The 19,219-nt window shown below is 34.5% G+C and overlaps 4 protein-coding genes across 4 annotated transcripts; 3 read left to right on the forward strand and 1 right to left on the reverse strand.

Moving 5' to 3' along the window:
* Window positions 1-3,739: 3,739 nt before the first annotated feature.
* Window positions 3,740-4,141, reverse strand: LOC129891837 (glycine-rich cell wall structural protein 1-like). Its single transcript, XM_055967318.1, has one exon. The coding sequence runs from the start codon at window positions 4,139-4,141 to the stop codon at window positions 3,740-3,742; it is 402 nt and encodes a 133-aa protein (XP_055823293.1).
* Window positions 4,142-12,236: 8,095 nt separating this feature from the next.
* On the forward strand, window positions 12,237-13,043 carry LOC129891839 (protein TRACHEARY ELEMENT DIFFERENTIATION-RELATED 7A-like). Its single transcript, XM_055967320.1, has one exon. It carries the CDS (start codon window positions 12,237-12,239, stop codon window positions 13,041-13,043), a length of 807 nt encoding a protein of 268 aa, XP_055823295.1.
* A 1,887-nt stretch (window positions 13,044-14,930) lies between these two features.
* Window positions 14,931-16,694, forward strand: LOC129892132 (uncharacterized). Its single transcript, XM_055967684.1, has 2 exons — window positions 14,931-15,309; window positions 16,069-16,694. The coding sequence occupies exons 1-2, from the start codon at window positions 15,050-15,052 to the stop codon at window positions 16,520-16,522; spliced, it is 714 nt and encodes a 237-aa protein (XP_055823659.1). The 5' UTR covers window positions 14,931-15,049; the 3' UTR covers window positions 16,523-16,694.
* A 760-nt stretch (window positions 16,695-17,454) lies between these two features.
* Window positions 17,455-19,022, forward strand: LOC129892133 (uncharacterized). The gene is made up of 2 exons (XM_055967685.1): window positions 17,455-17,840; window positions 18,442-19,022. The coding sequence occupies exons 1-2, from the start codon at window positions 17,542-17,544 to the stop codon at window positions 18,872-18,874; spliced, it is 732 nt and encodes a 243-aa protein (XP_055823660.1). The 5' UTR covers window positions 17,455-17,541; the 3' UTR covers window positions 18,875-19,022.
* Window positions 19,023-19,219: the final 197 nt, after the last annotated feature.

The following is a 19,219-nucleotide window of genomic DNA, read 5'->3' on the forward strand; positions in this document are numbered from 1 at the left end:
GGCAAGCACCGGTGGAATTCTTAGGAGGAGCAAAATATTTCATGTCATTTATCGACACTTTTCCAAGAGAAGTTGGGTGTATCTAATCAAGAGAAAGGCAAATGTTTTTCCGATTTTTAAAGAGTTCAAAGCGCAGGTGGAACTTGAATTTGAGAAAACGATCAAGTGTTTGAGGATAGATAATGAAGGAGAATACACTGGTGATGAATTTGATAACTTTTGTAAACAAGAAGGTATTAAAAGGCAGTTCACAGTGGCATATACTCCACAATAAAATAGAGTAGTAGAGTGGATGAATAGAACCTTGTTGGAATGAACAAAAGTTATGTTGGCAACTACAAGATTGGAAAAACCATTCTAGGCAAAAGTTGTCAAAATTGCATATTATGTGATCAATCGATCACCATCAACCACAATTGATTTGAAAACACCAATGGAGATATGGACAGGAAAATCAGCTGATTATTCTTGCTTACATATATTCGAAAGTCCTACTTATGTTATGTACAATACCCAAGAAAAATTGAAATTGGATCCAAAATCAGAAAATGTATTTTCGTAGGATATGCTGATGGAGTCAAGGGGTATCGTTTGTGGGATTTCACTGCCCACAAGGTGGTAATCAACAGGAATTTTGTATTTGTTGAAAATAAGATACAAGCAAAAGAAGGAAGCACTTCGAAAAAAAATTAGAGACTACTACAGTTGAAATTGAAGAAATAGAAGAAGTTTCAATTTCTTCTGAAGCAATACCAGCCTTAAACTTTTCACGAGGCTATGAAAGACCAAGAATCATCTCTGTGGATGGCACCAATGCGAGAAAAAATTGAGGTTCTTCATAAAAATTAAACATGGGATCTTGTTCAATTACCACAAGAAAAGAAGGCCATTGGAAACAAATGGGTCTATAAGATCAAACACAATGGTAATGATCAAGTGGAGAAGTATCTTGCAAGATTGGTGGTAAAAGGATTCGCTCAGAAAGAAGGTATAGACTTCAATGATATATTTTCTTCGGTGGTTCGACTCACAACAATTTGAGTGGTCCTGACAATGTGTGTTATATTTGACTTGTACTTGGAGCAGTTAGATGTCAAAACTGCATTTCTTCATGGAGAGCTTGAAGAAGAAATTTATATGCTTCAACCAGAAGGTTTTGAAGAACAAGGAAAAGAGAACATGGTTTGTAGGTTAAACAAATCTCTATACGGTCTTAAACAGGCGCCGAGGTGTTGTATAAGAGATTTGATTCCTTCATTATTAGCCTTGGATACAACAGACATAGTTCAGATCCTTGTGTTTATTACAAGAGATTTGGTGATGACGATTTTATTATTTTGCTGTTGTATGTTCATGACAGGTTAGTAGCAGGCCCCAACAAAGATCGTCTCACAAATTTAAAGGCACAGTTGGCTAGAGAATTTAAAATGAAGAACTTGGGACCAGCAAAAAAGAATCCAGGAATGCAAATTCACCGAGACAGAAATAATAGGAATATTTGGCTTTCTCAAGAGAACTACTTGAAGAAAATCTTGTGACGCTTCAAGATGCAAGACTGTAAGTCAATTTATACCCCACTTCCTATTAATTTCAAGTTATCCTCAAGTATGAGTCCTAGCAATAAAGCAGAGAGGATGGAGATGTCTTGAGTACCGTATGCATCAGCAGTAGAAAGTTTAATGTTCGTCATGGTATGTACAAGATCTAACATTGCATAAGCAGTGGGAATGGTTAGTCGATACATGGCTAATCCTGGTAGAGAGCATTGGAATACTGTTAAGAGGATCCTGAGATATATCAAGAGTATCTCAGATGTTGCAATGTGTCATGGAGGATCAGACTTTATTGTTAAAGGTTATGTTAATTCAGATTATACATGTGATCTTGATAAAAGCAAATCCATCATAGGTTATGTGTTTACTCTTGCTATGGAAGTTGTAAGCTGGGTTTCAAAACTGCAGTCTATCCTGGCTACGACGAAAGCAGAATATGTAGCAGCTACACAAGCTAGCAAAGAGGTAATATGGATGCAGATAATACTGGAGGAGCTCAGGCACAAACAAGAGAAGGTTGCTCTGTGAATTGAATACATCAAATAAGGAGCTGAAGAACTTTGCATTTTTTGACAAAAAGAAACGTTGGCCAGCCACTTTTAACAAAGTGTGACCAACAAATTGTTTGAAAAAAAAGGTAGAGACTGGACCCCACATCTTGGATATAAACAAAGAATAAAATTAGTGTCACATGAATAGCAAGTAATTTAATAAGTTAAATCATTTGGATTACGACATTATTACATGGATATAATTAAGCTAATCTTTTCCCCTTTCCCTTTAATTTCTACTTCTATTTGGTAATATAGCTTAAGCCTTACGACTTTGTGACTTTGTGAATACCCAAAAATTTGTGGGATATTAGACCGTCTCTTTAAGGAAAAATGTGATCTACGGTTCAGAATAAAATAGTCTCCCAAAAACCCTAACGGACCTGAGGATTTGAAAAACTTTGTATTTGTCCTAAAATATTTATTGAATATACAAAGTATATTAGTTGATTAAATATTTTTATGTAGTCAAAGTTGCAATAAATCGAATCACCAGCGCTTTCTCGGAATTTGTCTTTTCATTTTCTTTAGTTCCTGGATCCAAGCTCATATATTTGACATGAGATTAGTTTACTAATCTATGTACTTAATCAAAAATATTAGTTTATTAATCTAGTAGCCAAATAATTAAGCTAATAGGTGATGGAAGCCTAAAAATAGAATATGTAATCTTTCTTTTCTTTGAATCGTACGATATTCAGAAAAAGGAAAGGCCTAATAATCATCTCACTAAAGTCAACAACAAGAACACCATACCTAGTGAGGTCCCATAAGTGAGGTTTAGGAAGGGTAGAGTGTACGCATACCTTACCACTATCTCATAGAGATAGAAATAGTGTTTCCGAAAGACTCTCGACTCAAAAATATCAGTCCCAAAAAAAAGAGTAACAGTATATATACAAATCATATCATGCAAATTCTATAAGAGAAGAACAATACCAATAGCAAAATAAAGTGATAATCAATGGGCAATAACAACATAACTATACTGGCACGCCTAGACCTAAGACCAACCCTAAACCGTCACGGGACAAGACAACATAATCTTGATTTTATGTTACTGCTTCAATTTTTAAGTCAATATTATGGTTGACCTTCTTCTTCTAGGGTTTAAATTGAATCTAACTTAATATTGTGGTTGACCTTCTTCTTCTAGGGTTTAACTTGATTTTATGACCATTAATGAATTCGCTTTTTGTTAAGTTTGTGATCATGATATCATAATTCATATTATTATAAACTTTTTTGTACTCTTGGAATTACCTCAAATCTATAATTTTGAAGTTAATCTGTGTATGAAATTTTATATGATGAAATTCAAACACAAATAACTGAACATAAGTATTTTTGATTGATTTTTATATCATGTCTAGTGTCAGAAGTTCATGCACACTGATGACTGACTGAAGGCATTCACATTTTATTACATGTCCACAAATTTCAACATTTTTTTCATTCCATATATATCTAATTTTCAGTCATATAATTAAAAAACAAAAATAACTTCACAAGTAAAATTTCATAATAAAGATTTAGTAAAAACTAATTTAACATACAACAGATATAGAACACCGAATAAAAAAATCAAAACAAAAATTCACAACTGGTGGTATCAAAACAGCAAACTAATTTAAATTAACCGCCGCAACCACCACAACCACCGCAACCACCTCCACCGCAATCCCCGCCTGCACCGCAACAACAACCCTGGGACGTACCAGCATCTATAGCAGTGTTGGTTCCAGTTTCTGCACCACCACCACTGTTGTTATTATTATTATCCTTGTCCCTATCACCGCTACCAACCACTGCCGCTGCAGCTACACCACCGGCGACGGCAGCTGCTCCGGCTCCGGCCAAAACAACCATATTCCCGTCTCTTAATACGCGGGCGCCACTACCTATTTCCAAATCGTCTCCTCCTTTATCCTTATCCTTATCCTTATCGTGCATGCGGCGGCATAGTTTGTACAAAATGACCGAAATGGGTATCATAAGAACGCCCAATATGATCCCTAAAATGAGTACTCCCTCCATAGTAAATATGCTTAACAACTATTTTAATTAGAGCCTATATATATAGCCAGTAGTGGCGGACCCACATGGTGTTAGGGGTTCATCAGAACCCTCTTCGGCGAAAAATTATATTATTTATAAATGTTTAAAATATTTTTTTATGTATAAATAGTAGATGTCGAATCCCCTTCGACTAATTCGTGTGTTTACTTTTTCAGATTTTGAATCCCTTTATTAAAAATTCTGGTTCCGCCATTAATAGCAAGCCAATCTCTTTGCAGTAAATTTTAAATTGATGAATATTAACTGCATGCAGTTACAATAGAATATGATTAGAGAATGATTTTATTGATGAATATGTGAGTCCAATTCTGTTGATTCCATGATTCTTTCTTCTCTCTTTTTTTCGTGATTCGAAGATTGTTACTAATATATTTTTCGAATATTGGATGATACAGACTTCTTGTGATATATTCGAGTGTTAAGAATACTGAGCACTATTTCTTTTTGAGGAAGACAATATTTGATGTTTTAATTTTTTTGTGAATACTCAAAATTTTATAAAATATTCGAGATGTCTCTTCAAAGAAAATAAGTGTTACTCTTTTAATAGGCTTCAGCTAAATTTAGAATAGAGTAGCCTCTAAAAAATTCTGCAAATTTTATATTTGTATTAAAAAAATCATGGAATATATACAAAAGTATATCACTTGATTAGGTACTCAAAGTCGTAATAAATCAAATCACCAGCACTTTCTCGGAAATTTACTTTACATCTTTTGAGTTCATGAATCCGAGCTCATATTTGACCTAGTAAATGCTAATGAGATTAGTTTATTAATCTATATACTTGATCAAAGATTAGTTAATTAATCTACAATTTTAGTACCTTTCTTTCCAAGTAGATTTGACTGTCATCTAGCCAAACAATTAATATAGTTGGTGATGGAAGACTGTAACATATGTAACCGTAATTTCTTTTCTTCGAGTCATACAATATATCTAGGAAAAAGGAAGACCTAATAATCATCTCAATAAAGTCGATGCAATCTTCCTTTAATGTTATTGTTTGAATTTTCAAGTCAATATTATGGTTGCTCAACTTCTTGGACATAAATGAATAACAAAATAAAGATAATCAAAAAGATTAATTACGGGTAGATAAACTAAAAGAACATCACAATAATAGCAACTCAATAAATTAAAATCTTGCGGATGTTAAAAACACGTTTAATCTATTTGAAAATCAGTTAGTGTAATAGCCACGACTTTCACCACAAAAAGAAGTGCAGATTAATTAATTAATTAATTAATAGCATCACAATTCACAACTAACTTGTTACGACTAAACCAATGCTTGTGCTGAACCAATGTTGTGGAATAGTACAATATTATCAACGTAAGAAGATTGTGGATTTCTTTTTTATAATTTATTGACACGATTACATGAGTTTGCTTTATTTGTCAATTAACTTTATCTCATTTTATAAACTCTTCTGCACGTATATTCAAATTTAACTTGAGTCTGAAATTTAATACGGTAAAGTTCAAACACAAATGGCTGAACTTGAGTATTTATGTCTGATTTTTGTCATTTTTATCGGAAGTTCATACACTTATTACTACTGACGTTAAAATGACACTCACAAAACTTCAACTTTATTTTGATAGCTAATTTTCTTTTTTCCCTTTTTTAAGTTTTCTATTTGAAAATATAGTTTTAGCCTTGAGAGATTTATTTTCTCGCTCAAGCAGATAATTTTTTTTTTTTTATTAAAGACAACATGGGTTGGAATTTATTAGAATGGAACAAAATATACAAGACATGTACCAACAACATGAGTAAAATTGGTTTGAGCACATAAATTTTCTGCTTCAACCAGATAAATATATATGGGCAACAGTAGTTGTTACAACAATGTCAATAAAGCACATTAATTTACAACTGAGTTTTTTACGTCAATGCTGATATAAAATACCGAGTAAAAATGAAAACAACAAATTTACAACTAGTGGTGTCAAAAGTGCAAATTAATTCAAATTAACCTCCACATCCACCGCCGCAACCACCTCCACTGCATCCACCGCCGCTATCACCACCGCAACAACAACCCTGGGACGAACCAGCATCTGTAGCAGTGCTGGTTCCAGTTGCTGCAGCACCACAACCACCACTGTTGTTGTTATTACCGGCGACGGCCAAAACAACCAAATTCCCGTCGTTTAATCCGCGGGCCCCATTTCCTTTTTCCACATCTCTTGCTCGAGCTTTATCCTTATCATGCTAGCGTTTACCGACGCCTATAACACACAAAAGGACTGAAATGGGTATTACAAAAAAAACACAGTATAGGCACAAGAATGGTTAAGTCCATAGTAAATAGGCTGTACAACTATTTTAATTAGAGGCAATTTATAACAAGTCAGCTGTTCCCAACAAATTTTAAATAATGAAAATTGACCGCAATCACAAATAAAATACTAAGTTTGCTGATAGGTATCTGAGTACAGTTCTATTTATCCGTTCATACTTCCCTCCCAATATGAATTTCCTTGTGATATATTATATTTGATTACCAAGAAAGTAACACTTTTCTTCGATAAAAACAATATTTGATGTCTTCGATCGTTTTATGAAATATTCGACATGAGGAAATAAGTGTCCCTTTTTATAAGCTTGAGTTACATTTTTAATAGAGTAGCCTTCAAAATATTTTACCGGCAAATACTATAATGAGATTAGCTTATTAATCTATATGTATAGTACTTGACCAAAGAGTAGTTTATTATTCGCGTGTCAGACAAACAATTAATTTAGTTGGTGATGGAAGACTAAAAGTAGAATATATATATATATATATATATATATATAATCTCTGAGTCATATATACAATCACGAGCAGATTTAGTGAAGGTTTCACTTTTATCCCCTCAACAATAAATTATATTTTATATATAAAATATTTTTTATATTTCTTTGAATATATATAACGATTTTTGAACTTCATGAATATAAAATTAAAAATTGACTAAATAATTAAAGAATTCAAATTCAAGTTCAAATTTTGAAGTACTACTTTTTTTACTTTCCGGCCCCTTTGTGAAATCCCATGAAAAGGAAGACCTAATAATCATCTCAACAAAGTCAACGTAATTTTATTTAATGTTACTGTTTGAATTTTTAAGTAAATATTATGGTTGACCTTCTTCTAGGGTTTAAATGAAGAACGAAACTAACACTTAAAAAAAGGGATTAGTGCAGACAAACTAATTTTAAAAAAATCACTTTATTATGTAACAAATTCATCCCACATCGGATGGAAAAGAAGAAATGTATCAATGTATAAGTGTTTATCCAACTCCATTAGTATGAAGCTTTTTGGGACGTGTCTAAAAACAAATTCGTAAGGACTTGATTCAAAGCGGACAATATCATACTAATGTGGAGAGTTAGGATAACGATACGCACGGTCCCAACACACTTGATATATGATCAAATTAATATCTTGCCGATATTAATAACATTTTTATTTTATTTTGAAATTAGTTAGTGTAATAGCCACAAATTTACTCTAATATATTACCACAAAAAGGAGTGCAGATTAATTAATAGTATCACTACTAGCTTGTTATGACTTATGCAGTGCTTGTGTTGAACCAAACGTTGTGGAATACATTTTTAATTTTGTTGATATGCTGATACAACTCTTTTACCCATTTTTCGTTGATACCGTATGCACGGGGTACCCATTTGATACAATTAATTCATGTCACCTAAATTCAACTCTTTTGTTGATACCCATTTGGTACTACTCTTAAGAAAAACAATATTTGATGAGATCAAAATATCACTCTTTTTTTTTAGTTATCACTCTTTTTAAAGGCTTGAGCTAAGTAGTTTAAAGCAGAGTAGCCTCTGGAAAAAAAAAAAACTTGCCGGACTTTAAGGTTTGAAGAATTTTACATTTATATTTAAAAAAATTCATTCGATACATGCAAAAGTATATCACTTGATTAGTTTTTTTGTGTACTCAAAAGTCGTGATAAATCAAATCACCAGTACTTTCTTGGAACTTTTCATTTTTTTAGTTCTTATATCCGAGCTGATCATATTTGACCTGGCAAATGCTAATGAGATCAGTTTATTAATAACATCACATGAATAGCAACTAAATTAAAATCTTGCATATGTTAATAACATATTTAATCTATTTGAATATTTGAATCCTTTTATGCCAAAATTATCAAATTACACACCTTATATTTCTATATTTTCAATTATTCCCTACCATTTGTAAAAATTTCAAAAATCCCACTTCTGATACGTAGGAATGATGCTGATACATCGCGATTTGATACATAAGTCTTTTTCATGATACATCGCTAGTTGATACAAACCAAACACAAAATGTATCAGTAAAACATAAGTTTTACAGCTATTTTTGTTGTGTTCATGATATATTAGGTGATATAAGCTGATAATAAGTTTTATTGATATTACAATGTTTGGTTTGTATCAATTAGAGATGTATCATGAAAAGGACTTATGTATCAAATCGCGATGTATCAGCGTCATTTGTATATATCAGAAATCTGAAGAAAAAAAAAGAAAATTCGAGTAATTATCAAAAAAATCGGGATAAATTATAATGGGCTTTTTCACTATGGAATTTAAATAAGGAAAAATTACTTGATTGAGTGCTTTTTAAAAATTAATTACTGATTTTAGCGATATTTTTTTTTTTATTTATTACCATTTATAGCAATATATAGCAATATTATGATAAATCTACACTTGTATTAAAAGTGAATTATGCATACAATATAAATGTATTATAAGTGTTTTAAAATATATATTATGTTTGTGTAGTAAGAAACTAACATAATGTATTATAAGTCTATTAAAATATGTGATAAATGTATTATCCATCTATAAAACTTGTATTATATATGTTTTATAAATAGTTCTCTGCAATATGTATTAAAACTGTATTATAAATGTATTATAAATGTTCAGTGAAATTATTTTTTTATTGCTATAAATGGTAAATATTTTCTTAATATTGTATATTTACGTAAGTTTCCCTTTAAGGAAAATACCCTAATTTTATCACAAACTCATATTTCTATAACAACAACTACATAGAAGATATCACAAATACAACCATCAAATCAAATACAATCTCCAAACCCCCTGCACAAGGACCATCCTGCTGTTTGTTTGGCTATTTCCTACCTAGGATTAGAGTAGCATTTTTCTTTTTCTTTCCTTTCCTTCTACCTTTTGACTGTGCAGGAACTTGTACACATGCAACATATCAATCCACAGTTGGAGGGCCAACTATGTGTGATGCATATTACAGCAGTGGCATGATGGAGCAATTCACTATTTGGAGCTTGCAGCTTGTGGAATTCCTCCATGCAACCAGAACTCACATCAAGGGGTTGGTGCTGGAGTGTCAACAACTGAGATTGGATAGTATGCAGGCACACAAGAACTCTCCAATAGCTAAGCCACCATCTATTAAACCTCCTGGCAGCAGCAGCACCCATCAACACTCATTATGGGAGTCTAATCTGGGAGACCATTGTTCTTGTTTGTGTGGTTGTTTAGTTGTGAATGCAGGCTGCTGGAATATCAGAAGCTGTAAAATCCATGAAGCTGCAGTTGCAGATATCATGCCACAGAGTGCTGAAGCTGAATTTGAGTGGAAGCAACAACAACTTCACAGATGTGGAATGCAGCAGCTACAAAGACCATCAACAAGAGGAGCTGCAACCAGCCACAGCATCCTTGCAGCAAAGAGTGATATTTGGGACTGCTTTAGAGAATTATTCCCCATTTCACATTCTGATCTGAGGAGACAACAACATGGCAGCTTAGGAACTCAACAACACACCAACACTACTCTCATGCCAAATTCCTTGATGCAGCACCTGCAACAGCTCCCCTACAACTCAAGCTTCCTGGAGCTCCTGGCTATGTCCACTTGTTATGTGCAGGAACAGAAACATGCAGCAACAAGCACTGCAGCTCAGAAGGACCATCTACAATTCTTGTTAGCATGTTGTCTTGTTTTTGTGGACATGTGCAGGTATTTTAATGAGCTGAACACTTCAAAGGAGCTGATCACTCTATCTTTGGAGGCAACAAGAAGCTGTGTACAGTTCCACAAAGAGTCAAACAGAGGGAGACAACCTTGTACTCAAAGCCCATCCTGGTTGGCATATAAGGTACCTTCAAAGGAGCTGATCAACTCACCTTTGGAGGCAACAAGAAGTTGCCTACAGGATTGCAACAACCCTCACAGATCTTATACTTGTTTGGCTCTTTGGTTAGTTGTTTGGGCAGGTACACAATGTCTCAGAAAAAGGGAGAAAACAGCAACACATGCCCCTTCATGCATACCAGATGCATTCCATCAACAGCTGCAACAGCTAACTTACATCCAAGACTCTTGGAACTCCTTTTTGGTTTATTTGTGGATGTGCAGGTACATCCCTGATCAGCCTCGACAGAACTGGAATCATGCAAAGTGTAAGGCACACACTGATAGACTTCCAACCAGCAACTCAAGTCAGGGTTGCACCACATACAAAATGCATTTTACAAATATTCTGTCCCTCAGCTTCCTTAACTACAATCCCAAGCAAGATGACTGCTATGGCTACATTTACTTCCTATCATTTCATCCCCCTTAACTGTGATTGTTGGTTCTGCAAACTTCCTTGGACCAACTTGGTACGACAAGACTAAAAAGAGCAAAGATGAAAAGAATTTTTCCATCCCATGCGAGATAGAAGTTTCGTATACTTGTTCTTCTTCAATGTAGCTATGTCTGGTACGTAGCATAGTTGGAATAGGACTAGTGTAGGTTACTTTTCTTTTTTTCTCATGGAAGGGGAGAGTCTCCCTCATTTATGCTTTCATAGTTGAATTGTACCGGGAGGAGTCCTCTCACAGGTTTACTGCTTTCTAGTTATAGTTAGTATCTTTTTTGTATCGGGGATGAGTTAGCCGACCTTAATGGGTTAGCCGACTTATGAACCATCATAGAATCGGAGGTAAGGTTTATGTCCCCCTCCTTGTATTTTTAATTTGATTATTTATGTTAAGGCTTGGGGGTGTTGCCTAACCCCTGACTGTGCACGAGAGGTGGGAGCCTCGTGTAGGGTCTGTTCCCGTAAAAAAAAAAAAAAAAAAAAAAAAACTCATATTTCTTGGTGGGTCGGGCCTTTGTACACCTTGGGCCAACAAACCAGTCCATTGGCTTACTACAACTTTCAAACGGAGATACATAAGAATGGCCCCGAGAAGTGCTGGGCGTTTTTCCTATCGATTTTGGATCTTGGCATTCAAAAAGTCTGTCTGTACAAACGATCTAGGCCTGTATTCGGAGAGGTCTTGAACTTTTGGCCTCGCTTAAAAAGTTGTTCCATGAGTTTAATTTATAGGCATATAATAGTTTTACGGAATATCTCAACAAGTAAAAGTCTGAATCCACTCAATTGGCAACAAGTTTTGGCTTATTGGTACATGTTGTAAGTATTGTTCCATTTACAAGTCAATACAATTGAAACTCCTGTCCAATAAGCAATATGTTATATTATCTTCACGATCTATTACTTCTTCAAATGTTCTGACCTCCTACCTCGCAAAACTTATGCAAAATTATTATAACTTTTACTTATAACTGATGGACAATATAGGTTATTTTTCGAAGATTTTGTTAAACATAACTAAAAGTTCAAGACTACTCCTTATGTTGTTCTATTTTTGCACTTTCAAAAGCTTATAAATTGCTTGATCATTAATAGGTGCAATCTGATTGACTATATGACACAACAGAACGTTTGTTTTGAAGTTCAGAGGTATGATTAAGGTATGAACATTTGATCAGTATGACCTGCCTGAGAAAAATGAAAAGATGAGTATTTTCGAATGCAATCAATGACAACTTAGCAAAACTTAGCCTAAGAGTCAAGTTATAAGAACCTTACAAGTATTATCATACTAATACCTAAGTAATATATATACTCAAACTACACTAACAATAAGCATCATCATACAAACAGCTTATTCAGTTCAAGATAAGGCGAAAAATCTTCCATTGCAATGGCTATTGTTCAAAATTTCAACTTCCCCTACTTCCCTCCATTCCCACCTCATAACTATCCATTTCCTCCACCAAGTGTCTCACCACCCCACCAACCTAATACACCTCCTTTCCCTCCGAAAGTGACCCCATCAGCACCACGTCCACCAGTCACACCATCACCACCTCCAAAAGTGGCCCCACCACGTCCACCGGTTACACCGTCGCCGCCAAAAGTGACACCGCCACGTCCACCAGTCACACCGTCACCACCAATTACACCATCACCACGTCCGCCGGTTACACCACCTGCACCTCCACGTCCACGTCCACCCGTTATACCATCACCACCACATCATTATCCTAGCCCACCACCTCCATCACCAATTAAGCCACCACCTCGTCCTTTTTATCCTCCACCGCCACCACATGTTGTTCCAACTCCACCCCCATCTCCACCAGGACATCATTCGCATACCATCATCATTATATTTGTCTCGCTTGGTGGTCTATTCTTTCTGGCATTTCTCTCAGTTGCTCTGTGCTGCTTCCTAAAGAAGAAAAAGAAGAAAACCTCTCAGGAAACTGATATCGTGAACGTGGATGAACACAGGAAGGTCCATGAAGATGTCGTAACCCGTTCAGATGGAACCAAAGCTGTCATTCTAACAATTGATGAAGATATACATATAGATGAAGAAATAGTGAAAAGGGAGAAAGTGGAGAAGGGTTCACTAGGCCAATTGGGAGGTGAACATCTTGAAGCTACAAACACTACGGAGTCATCTTCTAGTTCCAATAATCACAATCAAGACCATAAAAGCTGATAAAAATTGGCAAAAGACAATCTCAATTCATATCGTTCTTTGTATCAATGACATAATAATAATCATCACATTAAAGATGAGAGAAAAATGTAACAGGGACATTACAAAAAAGAGTGAGCAGAACAAGTTAATCAACTTGATGTTTGTTAAATAACCAAGACATGATTTCTTCAAATGTTTTTCTACCTCTGGTGAATGTTGATTTATCTCTAGCTTTCATGTATGTAATGCAATGCAACCTTTGCTCCTTGTTATGAACTGCTTCATTAAGAAACTTTAAAGACTAATCTGAATCTAACTTTTCCATCTTATTCACTAACTCAGCTCAGACAGCTACTCCATTATGACCCTAAAGTCATTCAGCAATTCAAATTAAGAAACAGATAAGACACAGAGAAATGGTAGGAACATGATAAAAAATGGATCTTCGACCTAATTCACGACGTGGGAATTGTCTAAGACCATATAAATAAAGCACATAACTCCCCATTCCCAACAGAAGGAAGAAGATTTTTTGACAGTCAGGCAATTGGAATAACATGCTTCTACTGCCTCCGTTTCAATTTATTTGACCTACTTTGCTTTCTAGTCCGATGACTCTTTACCTTTTTAGCAACTATTTGATTTCAACTTTCCACATTTTGTGAATGAGTCAAAAAGGCACAAAATTTATAGCAAGGTGATTTAAACAAAGGATAGAAAAGGAATCAGCAAGTATTTGATTAGATAATCAACCAGATATGTGTGTCCTAGAAGCTCAGCACATCCAAAATTGGCAGCACCAGGAGTACATTCTGGTCACAAATCCATCATAAGTACCTGCTATATTTCATCATTTTCCCCTCCTCTATATCGATTGTTCAAACTCATTTTTAGCTGGAGAGGCATAACTTTTTACCATAAGTCCATAATAATCCCTCCACTCATTTACATAAGATTAGAACAGAGGCAGGAACAGAAATAAGACAGCAGACTAAAACATAACAGAGAAGAAACAGAGCAGACTCCACCAAAAAGAAAGAAAGAAAGAAAGAAAAAAATACCGTAAATGGCTCAGCAGCCAGACTCCATATCAAGATTGAAACCCTAGTACTATTATTTAAAGTGAAATGTCCAAATTTGACCCTAAACTAGCAACGAGTCAACGACTAGTTCCTTTTTCATTTTTTTTTGTTAACTCGAACCCATAGTCTTCATAATTAAACTATTAAAGGCGGAAGTTGTTTACCATCTAAGCGATTTCTTTTATCGATTAGCATTTCAACTTTTTTTTCCTTGTTATATTTTGTAGCAAAAATACCCTTAGGGGTTGATGATAAAAATTTTGAGATAAATTTGAAATTAGCTTTATTTCGTATGTAATTTGAGATATTAGCTAAGTTTGAAATTATTTTAACTCATTACTTATATTAAACGGATCTGTTCTAGGGAATGCTCTAGTATATTTCTAACGAGTGTTGAAAAGAAAATGAAAAAGACAATCATGAAAGAGAATTGATTTTAAGTAGTAATATAAATAGATTATGTAACCTCACCCCTGAATCATATTCTTTTCCACTAATATCTCGTCTGATAGTAATAGCTTCTCCTTTCGACCGTTCTTCCCTTATAACAATTTTAAAATCCAAATCACTCTCGCAGACTCTTTGACCTTGTAGTCAATTTATTAATGCATTATGGGGTTACTATTTTATATAAAAAATGAAATAAAATAATTTCAATATACTTATTTATCCCATATTGTGCACCAATATCGTTGGAAAAAAAAAACATAGCTCGCGTGTTGTTTTTGATATTTATCTTTCTTTTTAATGGTCTAAATATTACTCTATAAGATATTGTTGCTTAGGACGTGGCATAACCAAGGCCTCTAGCTTCTTAACTTTGGATTGATTTTTTTTAACTTCACTACTCCCAAAATTCTCCAATAAATCAGTGGACACACACTCGTGCTTAATTCTCTATAATTTCTATCACGCCAAAAAGAGAAAGAAATACTAGTAAAGATGCTGGTAGGTGTTAATATGAATTTGCTGATGATGAAGCTGTGTTTGTTTCTAGTAATCATTTCCAAATTATGCAATGGTTATTCAACAAAGTTGGATTTCTATCCTCCAACTTGCCAAAGAATTGAATGCCCAAATTATGATTTGATTGAATCTGGAAAAGACTATGAAATTCGTCTTTATAATTCTCCTATGTGGATGTCTACTGCACCAATTGATGATATTTCATTTGTTTCTGCCACAAGAACTGGTTTCCTCAGGTATTTCATTTATCTGTTTCTACGGGTCAGTTTGTGTGCACTGGATTATTTTGTCCATTAAGATTCGAACACATTAGTAGAAATCACCTAATATTTTTGTTTTTGCTCAAATTTGGACAAGAGACCTTAGGTCATTAGGCCACACTCTATTAGGTGCTCTTTGTTAAATCTCCATTAATCGACTATTGACAGGAAAAACAATAGAATAAATTAAATATCTAGATAGAAAATCTTTAGAATTTTTGAAAAAAATATTACAATATGAATTACAAGAATATTGTGTTTTAGAAAATCAATTGTTAAAAGATAAGTTAGTATTCTGAATTTATACCTAAGATAGGATAGTGTGAAATGTGTGAAATGTGTGAAATGTGTTATTGTGTCTCATTAGAAAAATTACAACTAATTCATTGCGAAAAGGTGTCATTTAAATTGTATCATTTCTCTTGGTTTCTTTTTCAGAAAAACATTCATTTTCCATTCTCACCTCTAAAAAACCCAACATTTGTCTGTCTCAAAACATATAAAATCTCACATTTCATTTTCCAATGTGTTCTTGTTCTATTTGAGATTCATATGCCAGTAGAAAAAATAGAGAACGTTGTCTAGTACTTCTATTTGAGCTTAAAAGGATATTTATATTATCCGATTCAGACTTATCTGGGATTGAAGCGTAGTTATAGTTGTTAAATCTTTATACTTCAAATGTGTAGTGTATCCATTTGCTTACAAATGCGATTGTGAACTTGGCCTTTGCAGGCTATTTAAGTATATTCAAGGAAAGAACAGTTACCATGAAACAATAGAGATGACAGGACCAGTTATGACTCAAGTGAAGCCAAGTGATGGACCTTTCTGTTCTTCCTCTTTTGTTGTGAGCTTTTATGTACCAAAGAAGAACCAGCCAAATCCTCCTCCAGCTAAAGGCCTTCATCTCCAAAAATGGGGCAAAACTTATGTCGCGGTTAGGCAATTCAGTGGATTTGCAGCTGATTCTGATATTCCAATAGAAGCCGCTGCCCTGAGTGCCAGTATTGCTGGCACTAAATGGGCAGCAGCCATCGACAAAAGCCAAGCTGCAGATAATACTACGATTTATACAGTCGCGCAATACAACTCCCCGTTTGAGTTCAAGAACAGAGTTAATGAGATATGGTTTACTTTTGATTTGGATGAAGTACCTGCTCTGTCTTTTGAGAAGCTCTTGTTCTGAACTTTGACATTTCAGGAGACATGAAACTATCTCATTTTCTTGTTTTGTATTATCTAAGTTTAGTTGGGAAGTCCTAGTAATTTTGTATGACCAGAATGTTAGTACATTATATATTGCAAATAAGATAGGTTGTATAATACAATCTGATTATGAGGATTTGGTGGTTATGATACCTCTCTGTTGTCAAGATCTTTCACAATAATCCAATGGTTGCAATTTATCAAGTTGAAGAATGGTCTTGAAGTAATGGTAAAATAGTCTCGGTATGACATATTTGCTTACATTATACTAGATCCTGCGTGAAAGTGAGATGCTTTGTACGTACACTGGGTTGTCCCAGATGCTTCATGTACCGAATTGGCCTTGGCAACAATTTAGCAAGTTAAATGATGTGTCATGTTAAATTATAAAAAAGATGATTTACTACCTTAGTATTACGGGGAGAATTAAAGATGATGCTGAAACACAATGGACTTTTTCCTATACCTGTTTGTTCTTTTTGATTTTGGGGAATAGGGAGGGTGGCAACTATGCACTATGCAGAGTTTTTTACAACTTAGATCCTAAAAAACTAGCAACTACCCCTTTTAACAAATTTTCTTCCTTAAGAGTCTTTAGCATTATAATTGTATTAAACACTTATATTTTAAAATCAAACACTTATATCTCTTATTTTATACTCTTTTTATTTCAATTTGTTTGTCTTATAGTTTGACTCGACATGAAATTTAAAACAAAATTGAACTAAGATGCGTACAATGTATCAAAATACTCTACTTAAGATATCGGGTGTAAAAATTTAGTACGGCTGAATATAGAGTGATATATTTTTCCCGTAAGACAAACAAATCGAAACGGAGATGATGAATGTGGTGAAGTAGTAGCCGTTTGTTTATCCTTAATGTTGTCTGGATTATTGCGATAGTGTTGCCTAGGACGTGGCATAACCAAGGCCTGTAGACACTCCTTTGCATGTTTACTCCCAAAATTCTCCAACAAATCAGTGGACACTCCTCTGCATGTTTCATTTTGGCAAATTAGAACACCAAAAGGAAATAAAGATGCTGGATGTAACTGTGGATTTGTTGATGATGAGGCTGTGTTTGTTTCTGGTCCTTGTTTCCAAATTATGCAATGGTTATTCAACAAAATTGGATTTCTATCCTCCATCTTGCCAACGTATTGAATGCCCAAATTATGAGTTGATTCAATCTGGAAAAGACTATGAAATTCGTCTTTACAATTTCCCCATTTGGATGTCTACTGCTCCCATTGATGATATTTCCTATGTTTCCGCCACCAACACTGGTTTCCTCAGGTTTATTAGTTACTCCTCTGTTACATACAGTGTTTTTCCTTCCTTTTTCCATGGTATTGAGGTTAGCTTGTGCACAACTTAACTATTCGTCCTTTTTTTTAATAATCGTGGTATCTGGTTAGCTTGTGCACAACTTAACTATCTTTCCTTTTTTTTATAACTGTGGTAACAGGATTAGTTTGTGGAGAACTGAATTCATTCCATGGGTACTTAAAATTGTTACATAGTTATCGCGTAACTCTGTCCATCCTAGGTTGAATAAATAGGAAGAAACCACCTAGTAGTTTTACTTGTGCTGAAATTTGAATCTACAACCTTATGATTTTCAACCCACTATGTTTTAGTCACGCTAGCTAGTATGTCTTATGATTTCCAAAGTCTTTGGTTATGTTTGAGTCTTTGAGATCTATATGCCAGTAGAAAACTTCTAGTACTTTAATATTACACTATTATTTGATATTAAAAGGAGTGATATGATCACTGAGGATTCATAACCGACTCATACTTGCTTGGATTGAAGCGTAGTTGTTAAATCTTTATACTTAAAACGTGAAGTGTATCCATTTGCTTAAAAATGTGGTTGTGAACTTGGCCTTGGCAGGCTATTTGATTACATTCAAGGGAAGAACAATTACCATGAGACAATAGAGATGACAGCTCCAGTTATCACTCAGGTGAAACCAAGTGATGGACCATTCTGTTCTTCCTCTTTTGTTGTGAGCTTTTATGTACCAAAGAAGAACCAGCCAAATCCTCCTCCAGCTAAAGGTCTTCACCTCCAAAAATGGGGCAAAACTTATGTCGCAGTCAGACAATTCAGTGGATTTGTAGCTGATGCTGATATTCCAAAACAAGCCGCTGCCCTGAGTGCCAGCATTGCTGGCACTAAATGGGCAGCAGCCATCGACAAAAGCCAAGCTGCAGATAATACTACGATGTATACAGTGGCGGGATACAACTCCCCATTTGAGTTCAAGAACAGAGTTAATGAGATATGGTTTACTTTTGATTTAGATAAAGCACTTGCCATTTGAGAGGCTCTTGTTCAAGAATAAAGTTTATGAGATATGGTTTACTATTTATCAAAGGTAGTTGGTAAGTCCTAGTAATTTTGTATGACCAGAATGCTACATTATATATTGCAAATAAGAGAGATTGTATAATACAATCTTATTCTGAGAATTTGGTGGTTAAGACACCTGTGTAGTCAAGATCTTTCAAAATAATCCAATTACAGCAATTTAGCAAGGTGAAGGTGAGTCTTCGAGATATGGTAAAGTTGTCTCCATGTGACTTCTAGGCACAAGTTTGAGCTATGGAATCAACCACTATACTTACCTTCAGGGTAAGCTGCCTACATTACACAAATTTGAGCTATG

The sequence above is a fragment of the Solanum dulcamara genome, chromosome 6 (genome assembly GCF_947179165.1).
Source record: "Solanum dulcamara chromosome 6, daSolDulc1.2, whole genome shotgun sequence".
NCBI lineage: Eukaryota > Viridiplantae > Streptophyta > Magnoliopsida > Solanales > Solanaceae > Solanum > Solanum dulcamara.

Excerpts from the sequence above, each read along its gene's own strand:
- LOC129891839 (XM_055967320.1), top strand. The coding sequence starts at position 12,237 with ATGGCTATTGTTCAAAATTTCAACTTCCCCTACTTCCCTCCATTCCCA.
- LOC129891837 (XM_055967318.1), bottom strand. The coding sequence starts at position 4,141 with ATGGAGGGAGTACTCATTTTAGGGATCATATTGGGCGTTCTTATGATA.
- LOC129892133 (XM_055967685.1), top strand. The coding sequence starts at position 17,542 with ATGTTTCATTTTGGCAAATTAGAACACCAAAAGGAAATAAAGATGCTG. Across the intron at positions 17,841-18,441 it reads ACCAACACTGGTTTCCTCAG|GCTATTTGATTACATTCAAG; the intron begins GTTTATTAGTTA and ends TGGCCTTGGCAG.
- LOC129892132 (XM_055967684.1), top strand. The coding sequence starts at position 15,050 with ATGCTGGTAGGTGTTAATATGAATTTGCTGATGATGAAGCTGTGTTTG. Across the intron at positions 15,310-16,068 it reads ACAAGAACTGGTTTCCTCAG|GCTATTTAAGTATATTCAAG; the intron begins GTATTTCATTTA and ends TGGCCTTTGCAG.